We start from the raw sequence: 21,597 nt of genomic DNA, 5'->3' as shown, positions 1-21,597 counted from the left end.
TTAAAGTCTCAGTACAAAAAGAAAGAAAATTAACAAATATTTCTACCTAATCTATCAATTTTATTCAATTTTTGGCACTTCCTGATAAATCTCAGAATGCATTCAGTTGTTATATTTCCAGTCTCCTTTAATCTGGAAAATAGTTACCTAGTATGTTTTGAGTTTCCATGGCATTAACATCTTTGACAAAACTCAAACCATTTATTTTGTAGAATATTCCTTAATATATACATTCATGCCAAAGTGTTATCTTAGTAGACAAATGATGTCAATTTGTTCTGTTAATGGTATTTTTTTAAAGTTGTAGTTGGACACAATACTTTCAATACCTTTATTTTATTTATTTTTATGTGGTACTGAGGATCAAACCCAGGGTCTTGCATGTGCTAGGCAAAGCTCTACCCCTGAGCCACAACCCCAGCCCCTGTTAATGGTAATTTTAACTTTGATAATTTGCTTAACATTTCTTCAATATAAGTTTCCTTTTTCCCCTTTGTAATTAATTAATAAATAACTGGTGGGGAAATAATTTCAGACTGTGTAAACATCCTGTTATCCTCTAACTTTTGCCCACTAGTTATAGTATCTGATTATTCTCATTTGAATAAAATTATTATTATGGTGGCTGCCACCTGGCAGTTTTTAATTCCATCATTTCATTCCCATTATTTATTGGTTTTCTACATCAGGAAAAAAAAAATCCAGCTGTAAAATTTCATTATTTGATTTAAATTATTCAATGATCTTTCTCAATCAGTTGGACTAGAGGTAGCAGTAGAAGTGAAAATTTGTGGATAAATTTCAAATGTGTAGGGCATGTTGAAGAATTGGACGTAGAAAGTTAGGAAAAAAAGAATTTCAATTGCTCTTTCCTACTAATGAAGCTGTAATTAATGGTTAAGTTTTTGTTTTTTTTTTTTTTCTTGAACAAATAAAACATTTAAATTTTCTTCAAAGACTAACCACTTAACTTACCTCATATTAAAACATGCTAGGGCTGGGGATGTGGCTCAAGCGGCAGCGCGCTCATCTGGCATGTGTGCGGCCCGGGTTCGATCCTCAGCACCACATACCAACAAAGATGTTGTGTCCGCCGAGAACTAAAAAAAATAAATAAATATTAAAAATTCAAAAAGAAAACATGCTAGTTGTAATTCTTTCATAAGAGCTCCTGATTTTAACCAAGATCGGTAAGAAAGTGCTGAAGGAAGCTAAAGTCTGTAGTCATAGGAGGGTTCAGAGTACTCCAAACTTGTTTAGGTACTCAAGTTAAATTTTTAAATAAATTCACTACTTGTGTGCAGTGTTTTTGAGTGCGTAGGTCACTCTATTATTCATTGATAATTTGGGAGCTATTTCTGAACTCATTGTCAGAGGAACTGCCTATTTTGAGGTTGGATTGTAGATTTATCTTATGTCTTGGATAAATGCACTAAATTGTCTCAAGTTCTTCCTTATTTGTCTGATTCATTTCAAGATTTAAATGGGTATGGATTTGTTTTGACCAATTTTACTCCAAAATACATTTGGAAGTAGTACATAAGAAATTGATAAATAACTTACACATCTTTCTTATGGGATGATCAGCTTTTTGAAGTTAACATCTCTTTTAAAATAGTCTGTTAGAATACTTAATGATGCTTTGCATGTGGTAGATAACTTAATAAATCATAACAAATTTAAACATTATCAAATAACATTTAATAATTATTTGATACTATGTCTATTGTCATATTTAATTATTTAAATAATGGTTAGAAATAAAAATTTTAATATGTAAAAAATTTTTCATTTCCCAGTTTCATTCTTCCAAGTTATGAAACAATCACAAATAAATCAGTTCGCGTTTGCGAAAAAAATTATAATCATATATGTATTAAAAAAAATTTTAGTTATAGATGGACACAATACCTTTATTTTTATGTGGTGCTGAGGATCTAACCCAGTGCCTCACACGTGCTAGGCAAGTACTCTACCCCTGAGCTACACCTCTAGCCTGTAATTATATTATTTTAAGCTTAAAAATTTTAAATACCCTACTTAAGTCCCAGTTTTACTTTGAAGAATCTAAATATTTTATGACATGCCATATTTTTAAATTGAGTATCAGGAAATTCCATGCTCAAAGTATTTAATTTATAAATATAAATATCCTAAGAATTCTTTGTAATTCCCAGGGCTACAATTATGCTTTAACTTGCAATTTTGAGCAGGAAGATTCACAGAATTCTTTATTTAGAAAGTTTTGCCGGACTTTCAGAATTTTAACATTTTTATAGATTATTCCATTGTTTCAGTTTGTCATAATTTGATCAAAATCAGAATTTTCTCTTAGAAATAATATTTGTTACCTTTAGATTCAGAGACTTCCCTCCTAGTTTCTGTCATTTCAGCAGGATGATAGCCTCTGAACGACCTAAATCTCCATTATTAGAGTCATTAAATTTTTAAAATTGAATCAGTATCCCGTTTCCACAACTTCACTTTTCTTAATCAGACCAGACCAAAGAAAATAGCTAAACTCCGCTGTTCTTCAGTGAAACTTAATTTCTCAGAGGTTGAAATTTGTTTTTTAATGCAGAGCCCAAATATGGAGGAATTGAATATATCATTTGATAGAAGTTGGATAGCTTTGACACGTGTTTATGTAAAGATGATAACATTTTGGGCAGTACATATTTTAAAACACTTCAGAAGAAAAGTTCAATGATTTTATAAAGTCTTGGGTAAGTTTTCAGTGATTTTAGGATTACATATAAAATAACAATTTTTAAATTTGAGTTTTAACGTTTTAAAACGTCCTTGAAAAGAATTCTGAAAGGCCAACTTCATAGTATATTAGGAATAATTTTTTTAGGACTGGGGAAGGAAGCCAAATATGGGTAAGCAGTCACCAAAAGACAGAAAATTAAGGGCGGCTTGCAGCCGCCCGGCTAGCTCAGTCGGTAGAGCATGGGACTCTTAATCCCAGGGTCGTGGGTTCGAGCCCCACGTTGGGCGGAGGCGAGCTTTTTTCTTTATCTCGATAGGGGAAGCTCAGTTTTCTCGGAGCTAGTTCTTGATAGTTTCACCATAACACTTTAAGGATTATTTTTAAAACAAGAAATCAAAATCCTTTCAATATTAGGAAGATCTCTGGGAAAGTTCATTTCCTAAAGGAAAGGAGTCTGAAACTGCGCTTGCGCACTTGATGGCACACGCTGGTTCCCCACCCCTCCTCATTAACACACAAAAGAAACTTAAAAGGCCACTTTTTTAGACCAGTCTCTAGGCATATTTTGTTACCATTCATGATTTCGTAGTTGCCGGTCGGTGGCAATTTTTGCTTATGTCTTAACAAAACCACGAACCCTAATGTTAGTTGGTTTTTCTACTCCACCCATGTAAAAGCAGCTGGAGACGCTTAAGGACTCTGAGCAAAAGGGATCAGAAAGGGAACCTCACTCACTGGGATCACCAGAGCTAGGCACAGTCCAAGATGTCACGCACTCGACTACGCAGGCGAGCGACCCATCCTGAAGTCAGCCCGTGCTGTCCTGTATTAAAGGAACTAAATTTTCTCTCCTCTTGATTGTTTCTTTCAATATACAAACCTGCTGTTATTTCTGTATCTTAAAACAAAAATTTCCATCCTGTTTCCCTGCAAGCTACCCTTTTATTTCTGTTCCTCTGACAGTGTACAGGACTTAAAAAACAGAAAAACTGAAACAACAACCCTAGTGGAACAAATCGAATATATTACCTAACACAGTGAGGGAGAACCGTAAAGTAAGAAGGTGATTGTTTAAAAAGAACCTAGGATTGAATTTGGACTTTGGTTGGGTAATATTGTGACGGGTATGAGGAAGTGGGGGGGCTTTATCCACATTGGATACTCAGAAAGCCAGAGCAATTCTATGATCCTGATGAATCTTACATGTATACCGAGGTCAGACTAAAGGAAGGATATAGCTGAAATCGGTAAACAGGCACTCATTTAGCAAGAGAGAATAGGACAGTGGCCAACTTGTATGAAGTGGATGTTCTGTGAGAAAGGGGAGGAAAACAATTTAGCAGAAAGCATCATTATCAGCCCTGTAAGGGCACTGAGGCTTAGCTCTATCAGATTAGTTTCCAAATATTGGGAACTACTTCTTGCCTTTCTCAACCCATTCCAGGCAGGCTTTCCTGCCTCTCCTTTCTCCACTAATCTGTCGAACTGTTCATATCCTCCTTACTAAATCCAATTGTTCACGTCCAGGTCTAATTTATCAGCCTATCAGAAATTTATTACAAATCTGATCATCCATGCTGGATATACTTTTCCCCTTGGCTTCCACAACACTAATACTATCTTGATGTCTCCCCTTATAGTTGCTCCTTTCCTTTCCACCTCATCACTTTGGAGTGCTCAAAGGATAAGTGCTTGGTCATTGTCTCTTCTCTATCCACACTCACTTGGTGAACTCATGTTTTTAAATACCAGTTATTTTCTTAGGATTTCTAACTTTATATAAAAGCCCAGAGCTCTCGGAAATGTCAAAGTTGAGTATCCATTCAGATATCTAGTATATGTATATGTGTGTGTGTGTGTGTGTGTATTTCAAATTTCATGTGTACAAAACTTAACTCTTCATCTTTGTCCAAAATCTTCTCTGGCAGTTTTTCTTTTATTATTATTTACTTAATGTAATGTTAACATCATTCTTTTAGTTATGCAGACCAAAAATCTTGGAATCATCATTGATTCCTTTTTCTTTTCAACCCCATTATGAAGGTACCCTTTAATGAATCAAGCCCTCCTGTACTCCCCTTCCACACTGTGGCCTTGGCCATGTGTGTAGTTTTAGCCAATTGGAATAAATATGATGCAAATAGTGAATTGATGAGGGCTTACATGCATGGTAGGGCTTGTTACAAGATGCCAAGTATGAAGTTCAAGTATTCTTGAGCTACATGCTCTGAGGAAGCCAAAGCTGTCCATCTGGGCAGAGGCCATATGGGGAGAGAGACACTATGTAAAGAGCATGAGATCCCCAGACTTGTAAGCAAAGCTATCTTAGATCTTCCATTTTTAGCACCCCAATGAAATACTACCAAGTGAATATTTCCAGCTGACAACACATGGAACAGAACTGCTCAATGGAGCCTTGTCAGAACCATTAGCTGATAAAATTATTTTTTGTTTGTTTTCAGCCATCAGGTCTTCAAATTGTTTGTTACATAGCAATAGATAATCAAAATCAAATATATTGGGAAATCCTATGGTTCTCCCTTCAAGATGCATCCAGTGCTGGGTGTGGTGGTGCACACCTATAATCCAAGCAGCTCAGGAAGCTGACATAGGATGAGTTCAAAGCCAGCCTCAGCAAGAATAAGGTGCTAAGCAACTTAGTGAGACCCTGTCCCTAAATAAAATACAAATAGGGCTGGGTTTGTGGCTCAATGATCAAGTGCCCCTGAGTTCAACTCCCAGTACCAAAATAAATTAAAAAAAAATCATATATATATGATTTTTTTTCTCCAGAATCAAACTTCTCATTTTCCCTCTAGCACCCTGATTGAGACCAGGTCAGATTTACCTGACCTGGAGTACTGCAATGGCTTAATTGATCTTCATGCCTCAGTCTCCCTAAACTGTATTCTTAACACAATACTAGAATAAGTTAGTTAAAAACAAGTATATCATGTCATTATTCCACTCAAAACTCTCCAAGGGGCCCCTGCTTCACTCAGAAAGATGTCCTTATGAGATACGCCTACCTTTCCATTCTGTGACCTGATCTCCTATTATGTTTCTTCTCCTTGTTCACTCTGCATTGTGCTGGGCTCTTCAGCAACATTAGATCACTTGCTTTAAGACATGTACAGTTCATATAACCTGGAATAACCTCCCAACTACTGAAATCCTACTCATCCTTCAGCAACTAGGAAAAAAGCCTCCTCCATGAAGTTTCCCACTACTGGTCAGAATTAAATATATCAGTAAAAACAAGCAATTGATACCTTTCGTGGCATCCACCATACTGTTCTATATAATCATTTGTGTACACAACCATTTCTATTAGTCTGCAAATACATAAGGGCAAAGATCTACATCTTACTGTTGTAGCACTTACAGTATCTATCACTATATTACAATAGGTACACAGCATTCAGTAGATATCAAATAAATCTTGGTCTTGGGCTACTAAAGTGGCACATAGTGACAAAGTAATGCTAGTTTTTTTTTTTTTTTTTTTTTTTTTTTTTTAAGGGTCTAAGTTGCCGAGGCTGGCTTTGAACTCATGATCTTTCTGCTTCACTGGGATTATAGATGTGTGCAACCATGCTGGGCTCTGCCAGAGTATTTTAAAAAGTAAACACATAACAAATAAAAATAAAAGTTAATCAATGGATGAGTATATTTTTCAAAGAACCCCTGACCCTGAGAATATATAAAGCACAAAAGCAGGGATTAATAATATTGTGAAAACATATTTATAGAGCAGATGGAATGTTACATAAAAATGAAATAGCTTAGAAATGTAGAATTGTTCATAAAAGAAACTGTAAAGTTAAAAACTGAATATTTCCATACTTTATCAAATGCTTGACCCTGCTACCAAACATTCTCAGTCCAAAGAATCAAATATATTCCCAGAAAAGCCACACTATTATAATATGGACACATGAGTAGCAGAAGAAAAAAATTTCAAAAACAGACTCATGTTATTCTTTGAAATAACTGATAACGGTTAATACTTTTCATTCATCAACTGAAATAACTGCTGAAAATAATAAAGTGAATGAAGTCTTCAGTACCTAGGACAGATTAGGTGAACTGTGGAAGAATGCTATTATTCTTTTTGAAAACTGGACTGTGTTGTGTAACGAACTTCCAAAATTAAAGTGCTTACCTACATTTCACTGACAGAAAGACAACAGCAACAGCTACCATTTTATTACTACACAACAGAAACAAAGTCAAACTAATTAAAAATTAAGAGAGTATATACAGTAATGCTTTCATTTCCACTAAAGTCATCTATAATAAAGCATCCCACATACTTTGTACAATTTGCTTATAATTGATTAAACATTTGAAATGAAGAAAAGTTGAATTTTAATCAAACTTTTATTTCTCAGTGGAAAATGCTCTCTTCATCAAAGGTGGCTGAGCTTTCCCAACATCAAACATCATTTCCAAAGGCGGGTTATTGAGAGAACACCAATCAGGGATACGGCCCGTCTGATTATAATATTCCTTTGAAACTGAACGGCTCCCAAGTATATCTTGCAATGCTCCAAAAATAGCCCCTGTGTGGTAAAAATAATTTTACAGTTAAATTAAAATTATTTACCAGAGACCTTTGAATAGCCATATATCTACTATATGAAAAAAGTGGACTGGTAAAATTCAGCAGTGCATATTCACACTCTTTAATACCAGTTATGCTGTATTCTAAATACTAGGGTAAGCCCTAATTTCTGTGTTGAAAGTAACTAAATAGCTTTCAGCAGATGATACTGAGTATGATAACAAGTGTTACTATATCTGGAAGAAAGTAAAATAAAAGGTATTTTCAGCTTTGTGTAAATACAATCAATAAGACAATTTTCTTAAGTGTCCTCTTGCCACAATTCAATAAAATGGCAGGCAAAACTCAATAGGCATCATTTTAAAGTCCCAAGATTTTATACTGAAGACCTTATAAAAACACGAGTCAGTTTTTATAAAAGTAATTTAGTTATTAAATCCATTTGTCCTAGATCAAAATTACATTATTCACCAAATTCTACAAGAAATACTATGTTCATTTAAAAATCTTTTTTTTTTTTTTTAAAGAGAGAGTGAGGGGGGGGGAGAGAGAGAGAGAGAGAGAGAGAGAGAGAGAGAGAGAGAGAGAGAATTTTTAATATTTATTTCTTAGTTCTCGGCGGACACAACATCTTTTTTTTTTTTTTTTTTTTAAAGAGAGAGTGAGGGGGGGGGGACAGAGAGAGAGAGAATTTTAACATTTATTTATTTTTTCTTAGTTCTCGGCGGACACAACATCTTCGTTTGTATGTGGTGCTGAGGATCGAACCCGGGCCGCACGCATGCCAGGCGAGCGCGCTACTGCTTGAGCCACATCCCCAGCCTAAAAATCTTAATAATTTATTTTTCTCTCTGAATGTATAATATAATCCTGATACCTAACTAGCTCTAAGTGCATAATAAAACACATGTCAGAATGTATACAATTATACAGATTCACAATTGTGTTTCTCTTCAAAGTAGTTACTTAGTAGGCAATTTGCTTATTTCAGTGAAAGGATCATTACTCAGAACATTCTCTGAATGTTCTCAGAGAATGTTCTGAGTATAATCAAACATAAAGGGGTCAATTTTCATTTGTGGCTCTTTAGCTCTGGAAGGATTGCTTTGAGCAACGGCAGCATCATTAGAATAAATTTATAACTATCATTACTCTGAGAGATAACTTTAATTGAATAGAAAAACTTTCTTAAAAATCACAATGCAAATAACAAGAAAAATAGGTATATTTTTCTTGTTATTTTGAAGATTAATATAAAGAGTAGTCACTGTTCAGAGAAAATTTAATCATTTTTATTAAGCAGGCAATTCTGAACATTGATTTATTTAATATAATAATTTTATATTCATGCTTCTCAGAAACAAATTATTACATAATGTTTTAAAATCTAACTTATTTTTTTATTGTTTTTTTTTAGTTATATATAACACTGGAATTCATTTTGACATAATTATAAAGGCATGGAATATAAATGTTCTAATTCAGACCCCAATACTTCCCCTTTCCCTTCCTTCCTCCCTCTGTTCCCTTCTCTCTACTGACCTTTCTGCTATTTATTTATTTTTTTTAAAGTTAGTTTCTTGTGGGTATACATGAGATGAGATTCACTGTGGTATGCTCATATATGTACACATGAAAGTTAGGTCAGACTCATTCCACTGTCCTTCCCTTATCCCTTCCCCTCAATCCCCTTTATTAAAAACAAAATTCTTACCTCCCAACCAGGCTACGCAATTAGCCTTTGCAGGTGGAGTGTGAATTCGGAATGTCTTGGTGCCAAGTGCTTTTTGATATTTTGGTTTTTCTACCAAATACCTTATTTCTGCAAGCAATCTGTGGAGAAATCCTGGCAACATAGATGTGCCCCCTATGACTACCAAATTTTCTGCTAGTTGCTTCCTGGTGTCTATTGGGCACTGTTATTTAAAAAAAAAGAAAAGAAAGGAATTTATCCTTACTTGGGAAAGTACTGCTTGATTAAAGCAAACACATAGAAGTATGTAGTATAAATACTTCATCATTTATATTACAATAAAGTCACCTGCAAGTTTTTTTTTTTTTTTTTGGGGGGGTGGTGCTGGGGATGCTAGGCAAGCACTCTACCAACTGAGGTCTTGTGCATGCTAGGCAAGCACTTTACCAACTGAGCTATATACCCAGCCCTGCGAGGTTTTTTTATGTATCAAATACAACAACCATAATCCTACCATATTATATGCACTTAAAACTTTTAAATCCACAGGGCATATGGCAGTAAATATGTGAGTATTTTTTGTTTTGTTTTGTTTTTGGTATTGGAGATTGAACCCAAAGGTGCTCTGCCTCTGAGCTTCATGCCCAGCCCCCCCCCCTTTTTTTCATTTTAAGACAAGTTTTAAAAGTTGCCTCCAATTTGCAATCCTCCCATCTCAGCCTCTTGAGTTTCTGGGACTACAGCAACCTGGTATTTGCCACTGGTATTTGGATAGGTTCTCATTTACAAAGTAGAATGACTAAGTTGGGCCAAGAGCGTAAAAAGTAACTTTTCTTTTAAAGTTAGGAAAATATGTGGAAGTTTAATTTTTCTATAGTGTTATCTTCAGAGTATTATATCCAGGGCCAGTTTTTGAGTAGAAAAATAACACTTAAAAATTATTTTCACAACAGTTCTAATAAGGAATGATATGGTCATCCAAGATGATATTATTTTAGATAGTCATTAAACAAAAGGGATATAGTATAATTTACCTTATGGAATTCATTTGTTTTGAGATGGAGTCTTGCTACATTGGCCAGGCTTGCCTTGAACTCCTAGGGAAGTGATCCTCCTGCTATGCTGTGGAGTAGCTGTGACTAAGACATGGACCACTGTGCAGGGCTTTGCCATGTGGAATTTAAAATTCAAAATTATACAAACCTGAGTTTGAAGGAACCACAAACCACACAAGGAATAGAGTAAAAACTGTATCCCTGCTTTGAAAAACATACATATGTTCAGGGCAGTAATTATTCTTGGGTTTGAAATATAAAAAACCTACCTATCTCAGTGTCAAAGTAAAGCTCATTAACTAAAACATTCAACAGAAAAGTTTTAAAAAGCAAAAAAATGTAAACCACTGGAAAAGGAACAGTAAAAAAGGATTCCTAGAAAAGGCATGCTGTAATCCCCACTACTTGGGAGGCTGAGGCAGGAGGATCTCAATCTCAAGGCCAGCCCTGATAACTTAAGCAAGACCCTGTTTCAAAATAAAATGCTTAAAAAAAGGGTGGGGGATACAGCTCAGTGGTAAAGTGCATGCCTAGCTTTTGCCAGGCCTTAGGTTCAATCCTGAGTTTACAAAGAAAAAAGGGGGGAATAGTAGTACTCTATAAAAGCTAGTAAAATTCGACAAGCACAATTGCTAGTGAGATAAGGTATATAAAAACAAACAAAAAATTCACTGGTTTTTTTTCTTCTCAAGAATAATACATGACAAGGACACAGAGAAACTAACATTTAAAAAATGTTAAAATGTCAAAACAGAAACTTTTAACAAAATACCTGCAGAAGAGAATCCAATATTAATGTAGCAACTGATTTCTCTTCATTATCTTGTTCAAAGAGAATTTCCACAACTGAATCTCTGAAATTACAAAAAGACAGGGTTTGGTTGATATTATATAATATGACAGAGAATAAACCATTAGCTGACACTAATTTTTATGTATAAGTACTATGTTAATGCAGAATAATTTTAAAAATACAAGATGGTCTCATTTATAAACGAGGAGAATAAAAGTACCTGCCTCACAGGTGTTGATTCAATGAGTTAGTAGAGCAAGTTTTGGCACATAGGTATTCCCTAAGTATTAGCTATCACTATTACTATGTATAGATTAACATATATTTTGTGCCCAATTACACCTCCCCAAATCCAATAACAGAAGAGAAACAGCATTCTGTAAAAGTTAATAAGATTCAATAAGTATATAAGTCAATGATACAAGGGATTTAAAAATAACTAAAAACCCCTAAACATTCCTTCCTTCCTTCTTTCCTTTTTTGGTACTGGAAATTGAACCAGGTGTGCTTTGTCACTGAACTATATTACCAGCCTTTTTCATTTTTTATTTTGAGACAGAGTCTTGCTAAATTGCTTAGGGCCTCACTAAATTGCTGAGGCTGTCCTCAAACTTGTTATCCTCCTGCCTCAACCTTCTGAGTTGCTGGGATTACAGGTGTGCACGGTGATGCCTGGCTGTTTATTTTTTAAATATGATGGATCTTTATTTGTTTACTTATATGTGGTGCTGAGAATCGATCCCAGAGCCTCACACTTGCTAGGCAGGTACTCTACCACTGAGCTACAACCCCATCTCCTGCCTGGCTGTTTTAAAAAATTAAACAGGGTCTGGGGATGTGGCTCAAGCGGTAGCGCGCTCGCCTGGCATGCGTGCGGCCCGGGTTCGATCCTCACTACCACATACCAACAAAGATGTTGTGTCCGCCGAGAACTAAAAAATAAAAATATTAAAAATTCTCTCTCTCTCTCTCTCTCTCCCCTCTCACTCTCTCTTTAAAAAAAAAAAAATTAAACAGGACAAAGATTGCTAGTTGCCTAATAAAATATCCATTCCCCTTTTCTCAAATTAAAAGAACTATTTTGGGGCAGCATGAAAAAGATCTTCAAGTTGATGAAATATTTCTATTTTTTATTGTATATATTTAAGGTAAAAAAAATTATGTTTTGATATAAACATATATAATAAAATTATTAAAACAGTCAAGCAAATTAACCTATGTATTCCTGTCCATAGTTACCTTTTTATTTGTGGTAAGAACAGTTAAAATTTACTCTTACCAAGTTTTCAGTATATAATGCAATATTGTTTACTATAATCCTTAAGTAAACACCGTATCTCTAGATTTTTTCATCCTGCAAAACTATAAATTTGTGTCCTTTAGCCCCCTTCTCTCCACTTTCTTCCCCTTGTCACATTGGTGGTTACTGTTCTATCCTCTTTCTAGATATTTGATGTTCTTTAGATTACACTTATAGGCCAGGTGCAGTGGTGTGCACCTGTAATCCCAGCAATTTGGGAGGCTGAGGCAGGAAGATCTAAAGTTCAAGGCCAGGCTCAGCAACTTAGCAAAACCTTGCCCCCAAATAAAAAATGAAAAGACCTGGAATTGTAGCGATAAAAAACACCACTGCGGTTTAACATCCCCAACAGAAATACAGTTTGCTAGTTTTGATATTATACTATAGTTATTTAAGATATAACCATGAAAGAAACTGGAAGGGTTCTCAGGAATCCTCTATTATTTTTAGTAACTAAAAAATTTGAAAAATTTGAAAATATGACCTCCTTTGTGTGTTGGGGGGGTAGATACTAGGGATTGAATCCAGGGGTACTCTATGGCTGAACTACTATTCTTTATTTTTAAACAGGAACTTGCTCAGTTTCCCAGGTTGGTTTCTAACTTGAGAACCTCCTGTCTTAGACACCTGAGTTACTGGGATTCCAGGTATGTAACATTTATGTCTGGCTATAGAACCCCACCAGTTAAAACACATAGCTACATATAATCAAATACGAGAAAATAAGATTGAGAAAAGTGATGATATATGGAATTTCAAAAACATTTTCTTCAAAGGAGAGAAAGCACTTTTCTTCTTAGGTCTATTTGCTTGAAACACAGACATGGAAGCTATATGGCCAACTATCCTGGACATAAGGATCGGGCTACATCCCAGAGATGACAGATGGAACTTCTGAAGCCACTATCTTCATGTTTTTATAATTTGTGGCCAAATCAAATCCTAACCAATGCAATATAAAACTAACTGTAAATGTGTATTAAGTTCTATTTTTATAAAATCAGGATACACATTTTAAAGCTCTAAAATCTTTTCAAAACACAAAATTCTCTTAGTGATATTCAACCCACTTGCTAAACTCTTTCCATTTCATCATTCAAGTAAATTGAGGCCTGCAAGTCATTTATGGCAAGTCAGCCCCTTGCTGCTAAACATTTATGGCAAGTCAGCCCCTTGCTGCTGTGTGTGCAAACTTCTGCTTCCAGTAGTTGAGATGCATGCTATGAAGAGTGGGTTTTCTGTTTCCAAATCTTTTATCACTTGATTTGATATTCAAATTATGTAACTTAATAATTATTACTTAACCAATGAATATTAAGGTAGAAAAAAGTTGTTCTTTCTATGAAAGCTATGCTTTAGAAAGACAAAAATTTTAAAAAGTTTTTTTAATACAGGTGAGACAACTGTAAAAGTCGAGAAGAAAATAACTAGAAGGATTATGTACCAAGACTGATTCATAGCACCTTTAAGCTCTTGATATACTTTAAGACCACCAACTGACAACTGGAAATCATAAACTATGAACTACTGGCTTATGTAAACTTAACTCAGAACTCTATAAGCAGACATCCTCAAAAGTTTTCTGTTTTTGGTACCAGAGACTGAACCCAGGGGAGCTTAACCACTGAGCCACATCCACAGCCCTTTTTTTTTAATATTTTATTTAGAGACAGGGTCTTGCTGAGTTGCTTAGGGCCTTGCTAAGTTGCTGAGACTGGCTTTGAACCCAGGATCCTTCTGCCTCAGCCTGCCAAGCTACTGGGATTATAGGAGTACACTGCCAAACCCAGCAGTTTTTCAAATAAGTCCCCATTAGGAGTACACTGCCAAACCCAGCAGTTTTTCAAATAAGTACACATTTATGGGGATTTGGGATATGGCTCAGTGTGTGTTTAGCATATGCTATAACTCAGGTTTAAACCTCACTACCACCAAAATTATTAATAAAAGATTAAAAGTGAAAATAAAAACACACTTATGGGCTGGGGTTGTGGCTCAGCAGTAGAGAGCTTGCCTAGCACATGCGAGGCCCTGAATTAGATCCTCAGCACCACATAGAAATAAATAAAATAAAGGTATTGAGTTCAACTACAACTAAAAAATAAGTATTTAAAAAAACATTTATGCATTTTGTTAAAATATAATGTTTAGCATGTGACTTTTAAAAATGTTCCTTTATTGCATAGTGTTACATATTAATTCAAATAAATAATAAAAAGTGAACTACTAATTAATCCTGAAAATTGATTATGTTTGGAATAAGGCATTCTGTCTACCAAAACAATGTTTTAAAGCAAGAGTCAGGTGATCATGGCCTGTGAGTAAAATTCAGCCCTGAACCTATTTCTGCAAATAAATTTTTACTTGAACACAGCCATGCTAAATTCATTAGTATTTAGCATGTCTATGGCTGATTCTGTGCCCCAACTGTAGAGCCAAGTAGCTGCAAGGAGACTGACCATATGAACCACAAAGCCATACATGTATTTTTTGGTCCTTTATACAAAAGTTTATAAGCCTCTATTTTAAAGCATCAAACCTTTTCTTTTTTTAATTTTTTAAGAAAGATATTGTAGCATATTTTTATGCTTTATAAGATGATCCAGCCAATTTCTAAATATATTAATAATACAAAAGAGCTGAGGCCAATTGTTGGAATATGGTCTAGAAAAGGAAAAAGAGTCATGGGATTCAATCTATGGAGTCTAAGGGCTGGGGATGTGGCTCAAGCGGCAGCGCGCTCGCCTGGCATGTGTGCGGCCCGGGTTCGATCCTCAGCACCACATACAAATAAAAAGATGTTGTGTCTGCCGAAAACCAAAAAATAAAAAAATATTAAAATTCTCTCTCTCTCTATCTCTCTCTCTCTCTCTGTCTCTCTCTTTAAAAAAAAAAAAAAAAATCTATGGAGTCTAGGTTTGGACTTAAAAGACATGTTATCCCTGAAGCAATATTACGGTACTCAATACCATCAGGTCCACTACCTGTTTTTATCAAATATTTGGTATCAAACTTCTTGTTATGCCTCAAAAGAATTGCTAGTTTTGTTACTAAAACTAATTCTGAATTATTCTGATAACAGGAAAATATACTTTTTTAAAGTTTTAAAAACCTGAATATAATTAATGATGAATTATGAAGCTTAATGAAAAAACTCAACTGGCCAGGCATTGTTTTGCACACCTTTAACCCCAGAGACTTGGGAGTCTGAGGCAGGAGGATTGAAAGTTTGAGGCCAGTCTCAGCAACCTTGTGAGATGCCCCCTATCAAAATTAACAACAAAAAAATAAAAATGGCTGGGGACATATCTCAGTGATAAGAGCACTGCTGGATTTAATTTCTAGTACTGTAGAAAACAAACAGGCAACAAAAAAAAATCTATATTGTCAAATTGGCAATACTATAATAAGGGCTTATAAAAATACAAGTATTTTTAAAAGCCAAGAATTTATTTTGCTTATTATTGTGCTCATAAAAATTAAGATCTAACCTGATCGATCCAAGGACATGTAAAATCTTCTCTCCATCTAATGGATAGTCAACATTTGGGGGCGGTGAGGGACGCTGAAATAAAGACATCATAAGTGTAAGTCTATACATGTTGTAACCTGTGAAAAAATAAGATATATTTACTTTTTAACCTACCTCACTATTCCCATCAATATTAAATTTTGCAGCTTGGATTTTTAGTCCACGCTTCAGGTCACTTACAAAGCAAGTGCGCACTTAAAAAGAAAGGAGGAAAAAAGACTGTTAATGGCTTGTGATTAACTAAACAGAGTAAAATTACACAGCAGTTATCTTAACAATTCTAGTCAAGTGTTCATGTAAAGTAAAGCCACACTGAAAAAAGAAAACCACCTTTGAGGAAAACCTTTGTACATTTCAGGATACTAAAACATATTTTAGTATCCTGAAATGTAGCTTTTCCAATCTAACAAATTTTTTTTTAAACCAGATTTTTTACTCCACCACCCTGTTCTTTCTGAACCTTTATTAAAAAATCTTGGTTGCTCAGAACAGTTGCAGGATTTTTTGACACAATTATTTCCTTCTGAGAACAAAAATTTAAAAGCAGAAACAGAATTGAAGTTAAACACAGGAAACATGATGACTTGGCTGAATTACTTGCAAACGACATGTATTATGCAAAGAATTTTATTGAATTATGAGTGTGTTGTATACTTATCTTTAATAGAAATGGGATCTTTTTGTACATATTATTCAACACCATAGTTTTTCCTTAACATTATCAACATCTTTCCAAATTTACTTATCTAGCTCCTTCTTTCTAATTGCTACCTGATATTCCTTATTATGAAGTTATCAAACATCTTTCAATATTCCCCTTTTAAATGAAGTGAACACTTTAAATTTTAACATGACAGATTGCTTCCCAAAAAGTTTATTTATTACAATTATATATATATATATATATATATATATATATATATATATATATATATATGTAAACATATATATTCACTTTTCTAGAATCTCACCAATACTGAATATCTATCTTTTAATGCCAATTGGATGCTTTCTTAACAGGATAGTTAAACAAGTTTTTATAAGTTAGAGGTCATATAAAAGTAACAATTCACATGGTCAACAACTGTTATATCATGGAAAATAAGACTGAAAACTAGGAAGGAAAGGCATTATTTTACTTGAGATAAGTTCATTTTCTTGTTGAATGTTGCAATAGGCTTGATTACAAATGACTAAAATTTTGTAACAATGAAAACAATTTTTAGGTAAGTATACCATATAAAAAAGCAATATAATGAAGAACAAGAACAAGACCTATTTATAGACCTGATGCTCATTTTACCTACTTGGGTGACAAAGAACAAATGATCTAATGTTTCAGGAAATTGACTATACTAAATTATCTTCAAATCCCTTTAACTCTAAAATCCATTATTATCTAATTTTCTATAAGAATTTCAGAGTATTAATTTTACATGATACTTCAAGTACTGAAGAACACAAGTTGTATTTTAAATCCTTTTCTTTGTAGTGAATAAAAATACTAGAAACCCAATTTGAATATTATCATAAAAATCTATTCTAGTAAAGTAGAAGTAATACATCTTATTAAAGTGAATCCAATATACTTTGGTTCTAATTCTAGAATTTCTGAATAGTCAGTAAAAATGACTAACCTTATTAAACATGTACAAAGAAAAACCCAATAAAAGAAACATCAGATGACACTGAATTAGTGGTTTTCTTAAACAACTGTTATTTTATACTGTATTAGCTAATAGTTTCCTGGTAACCCTATATACTCCATATATAATTGAGAAGCTGCTTCAATAACATATCATGAATAATGAAAGAGCTCCCATGGGTCTTAAGAAAATCTGAATTTTTATTTATATTATTCTGTAACCTATCCACTAAATATTTTAGGATTTTACATTATGACTTTATTTTCTATGTAAGTATTTAAAAACATACCATCCAAACTAACACTAAAGATTGAAAGGAGGGGCTGAGGCTAGGGCTCAGTGGTAGAGCACTTTCCTCGCACGTGTGGTTTCAATCCTGAGAACCACAAAACAAACAAACAAACAAACAAATAAATATCGTGTCCATCTACAACTAAAAAGAAAAAAAAAAGAATGAAAAGGATAAAAACAGGAACTTAGTTTACCTTTAATGTCCTCTAAAATACCTTCTGGAACTGAACCTAAAACAAAAATTTCATTTAGAATTATAGAACTTTACTAATAATTTATAAGCCTAATAAACTGCATTCACATTTCCATTTTTTAGCTCAGCAAAACTTAAAAAGGTATTACTACTACAATTTTTTAACAACCTTAATAGAAAAATTAATTTTGCTTTTGGAGAATAAATTTCATCAAAGTCAAGAGAAGGCATAGAAGTTGAAGTCAGGTGTGAAAAAGTGCTACAAAAAGTCAGACACTCGTAAATTTTATAAAAATGAAACCATTAAAATAAAGTAGGGTAACTGGGATTAAATAGGACTGACAAAGAAAATCTTTAACCATGAAGCTGTTTACTAGTTGTCTTATAGAAAAGTACTTAGAAGAAATCTAGGACTTAAGGATGAATTATTTTTCTTTTACAAAATGTTCCAAGTTTCCTTATCTTTTCTTTGATAAGTAACTATTATAATATGCTAATCCATCAATGTCTGTGTGTATGTGTATTTGGTATGTGTGTATCTTTTTTTGGGGTGTGGGTACTGGAGATTGAACCCAGGGGTGCCTTATCACTGAGCTACATCCCCAGCCCTTTTTATTTTGAGATAGGGTCTCACTAAGTTGCTAAATCTCTCTATATTGCTGAGGCCAGTCTCAAACTTGTGATCCTCCTTCCCTCAGTCTCCAGAATCATTGAGATTACAGGCATGAGTCACCCCACCTGGTATTCAATACATATTTTCAAAAAGGATCACATAGTCTTTTAATTTCCTTCAAGATAAAGGTAATATTTTTTAAAAAGAATGAGAAAGCACCAATTTCAAAGAATTCTAAGCAACATATAGAGCCTTTGAAGATGGATGTTGAGTATGTTATGTTAACCAATGTTATATGGTATTGTCACCAACAATTTTGTTTTCTGAGTTAGAAACAGAATTTTCTAACCAAAATTTCAGTCTTCTAGACCAAGATATTTCATTCTTAAATATGTAAAAATATTTTGATTGATTATAAGAACAAATTGTTGACATCAATGAAGCTAGAGATCTGTGGCTGCAAAAATGGATCATGATTTCTTAAACATAATGATGTTGTTCTCTGACCTTGATCTATGTATCTTGTCTTCTAAACCTGTCAATTCTGATGGCCAGTCAAATCAAGCATTAAAATCAATTAAATTATGAGAATATGGTGGCACACACTTGTAATCCAGTTACTGGGGAGGATAAGGCAGGAGGATCACAAGTTCAAGGCCAGCAAGACTCTTATCAAAATAAATAATCAGTAAAAATATAGATGAGGATGTAGCTCAGTGGCAGAGTATGCCTCTGGGTTCAATTCCCAGTACGTCAAATAAATTAATTAATTAAATGACACTCAAAAACCACAAATTTGGATGGAGCTGAGTGCCATGGTGCATGCCTGTAATACCAGTGGCTCAGGAGGCTGAGGCAGAGGATTAAAAATTCGAAGCCAGCCTCAGCAATTTAAAATTAAAAAAAAAAAAAAAAAAGAAATAGGACTGGAGATGCGCCTCAGTGGTTGAATGACCCTGGGTTCAATCCCTGGTAGCAAAAAACAAAAACAAACAAACAAACAAGAAAACCACAACTTTGAGATGTTAAACCTTAAATTTAAATAAAAGCATACTAGGGCTGGGAATGTGGCTCAAGCGGTAGCGCGCTAGCCTGGCATGAGTGCGGCCTGGGTTCGATCCTCAGCACCACATACAAACAAAGATGTTTTGTCTGCCGAAAACTATAAAATAAATGTTAAGAAATTCTCTCTCTCTCTCTCTCTCTCTCTTTTTTTTTTTTTTTAAAAAGCATACTAGTTTTGAAAGGGAAAAATGTTTACTATTAATAACTATGTCCTTAGGATTATACATCATCTAATCCTTTTTGACTTTTTTGCGCTCAGAATATAGCAATAAAAGTGTGTGTGTGTGTGTGTGTGTATAATTTGTAAATACACATATATATTGAAGGTACACGTTCAAAGTTTTTTAAAACCTGGGAGGTCAGTGTATGATCAAAACAGTTTGAAGATTTCTATCTTTAAGAGTTAAAATCTAGCTCATAAAAGGATAAAGATATTCCAAAACATTTAAACTTGGCTAGAAAAATAGATGAGAGAAATGTAAATGGATTATAAAAACCTGCAATTTAAGAATAAGTGTTAAGCCAGGTGCAGTGTTGCATGCCTATAATCCCAGCGGTTCAGGAAGCTGAGGCAGAAGGATCGCAAGTTCAAATTCAGCCTCAGCAAAAGCAAAGCGCTGAGCAACTTAGTGAGACCCTGTCTGTAAATAAAAAAAAAAAAAAAAAAAAAAAATAGGGCTGGGAACATGGCTCAGTGGTCGAGTGCTAAAAGCCAGTGCAGTGGCACACACCTGTAATCCCAGTGATTTGGGAAGCAGAGACAGGAGGATTGCAAATTAAAGACCAGGCTCAGCAATAGCAAGACCCTAAGCAACTTAGAGAGACCCTGTCTCAAAATGAAAAATAAAAAGTACTGGGAATGTAGCTCAGTGGTTAAGCACCCCCGGGTTCTATTCCTGGTGTTAAAAAAAAAAAAAGAAATAGTTTTTTATAGGCGAATGTAAGATAGGTTTGCAAATATTTTATTTATTTATTTATTTTTAAAGAGAGAGAGAGAGAGAGAATTTTTTTAATATTTATTTTTTTTTAGTTATTGGCGGACACAACATCTTTCTTTGTATGTGGTGCTGAGAATCGAACCCGGGCCGCACGCATGCCAGGCGAGCGCGCTACCACTTGAGCCACATCCCCAGCCCCTAGGTTTGCAAATAAATGGTTTAATTTAGCTAAAGTCAGATGCTGCTTTGGGAAGAGGATACTTAATTTTTCTGTCTGCCACCTGCTGGCTTCCCAGGAGGAACTGGACCCAGAGGTGTTCTACCCCTGAGCTACACCCCCGTCCTTCTTATTTTTTTGAGACAGGCTCTTGTTAAGTTGCCTGGACTGGCATCCAACTGTAACCCTTCTGCCTCAGCTGCTGATTTGCTGGGATTATAGGCATGTATCACCAAGTTGAGATGAAATAAATTCTAAATACTAAATGAAAGATGCTGTTGAAAATTCAACTGAGAATACTCAATTATATCTAACACCTATATCTTATATTTGCTAAGGATCTTAAAAAAGAGAAATTTTAAATGTATTTCAATTTCTGATCCTGCTATGTGGGTAATTTAGCAAACAGCAATATGTTTTAATTCCTTAACTTTAGTAAGATTGCATGATGAATTATCATAGATTTGATTTGGGGAAGTTTGGGATAGGAAGATTAGAATCAATTGAAAAAGGTTAACTAAAGAAAGGATATCCAAATGCTGGGCACAGTGGTGCATGCCTGTAATCCAGCAGCTCAGGAGGCAGGAGGATTGACGGTTCAAAGCCAGCCTCAGCAAAATCGAGGTCCTCAGCAACTCAGTGAGACCCTGTCTCTAAATAAACTACAAAACAGGGATGGGGATATGGCTCAGTGATTGAGTGCCCCTGAGTTCAATTCCCAGTGACACCCTCCCAACCCCACAAAAATTGTTTTTTAAAATATTTCTGAGATTAACAAAGAGGCAAATTATTCTGCTTGGGGAAGATCAGGATGGCTTCACAATGGAGGTAACATTCCAGATGAGTTATGTTGTAGGATTAAAAACTCAACTAGGCAAAGAAAAACATCCCAGGTAGATAAATGGAATAAATGAAGGCATACGATTATGCAAGAAGGACTCATGGTGCTTGAAGGACTGTAATAAACTAGTTAGGGCTAAG

The 21,597-nt window shown here is 34.6% G+C and overlaps 1 protein-coding gene across 1 annotated transcript in view; it reads right to left on the bottom strand.

Annotated features, from left to right (window-relative positions):
- Nucleotides 1–6,907: 6,907 nt before the first annotated feature.
- ACTR10 (actin related protein 10) overlaps nt 6,908–21,597 on the bottom strand; it is a 28,049-nt gene continuing 13,359 nt past the window's right edge. The window contains exons 8-13 of the mRNA XM_081291529.1: nt 17,785–17,820; nt 15,768–15,847; nt 15,613–15,686; nt 10,801–10,882; nt 8,995–9,196; nt 6,908–7,278 (exon numbers count right to left, since the gene is read on the bottom strand). Coding sequence (XP_081147655.1) covers nt 7,097–7,278; nt 8,995–9,196; nt 10,801–10,882; nt 15,613–15,686; nt 15,768–15,847; nt 17,785–17,820 — 656 coding nt within the window. The 3' untranslated portion in view covers nt 6,908–7,096. The remainder of the gene's footprint in view (nt 7,279–8,994; nt 9,197–10,800; nt 10,883–15,612; nt 15,687–15,767; nt 15,848–17,784; nt 17,821–21,597) is intronic.

Source organism: Spermophilus citellus (assembly GCF_964194105.1).
Source record: "Spermophilus citellus genome assembly, chromosome: 4".
In the NCBI taxonomy this organism is placed as follows: Eukaryota; Metazoa; Chordata; class Mammalia; order Rodentia; family Sciuridae; genus Spermophilus; species Spermophilus citellus.
The sequence above is the reverse complement of the archived record's forward strand: the minus strand, read 5'-3'. Positions and strand labels throughout refer to the sequence as shown.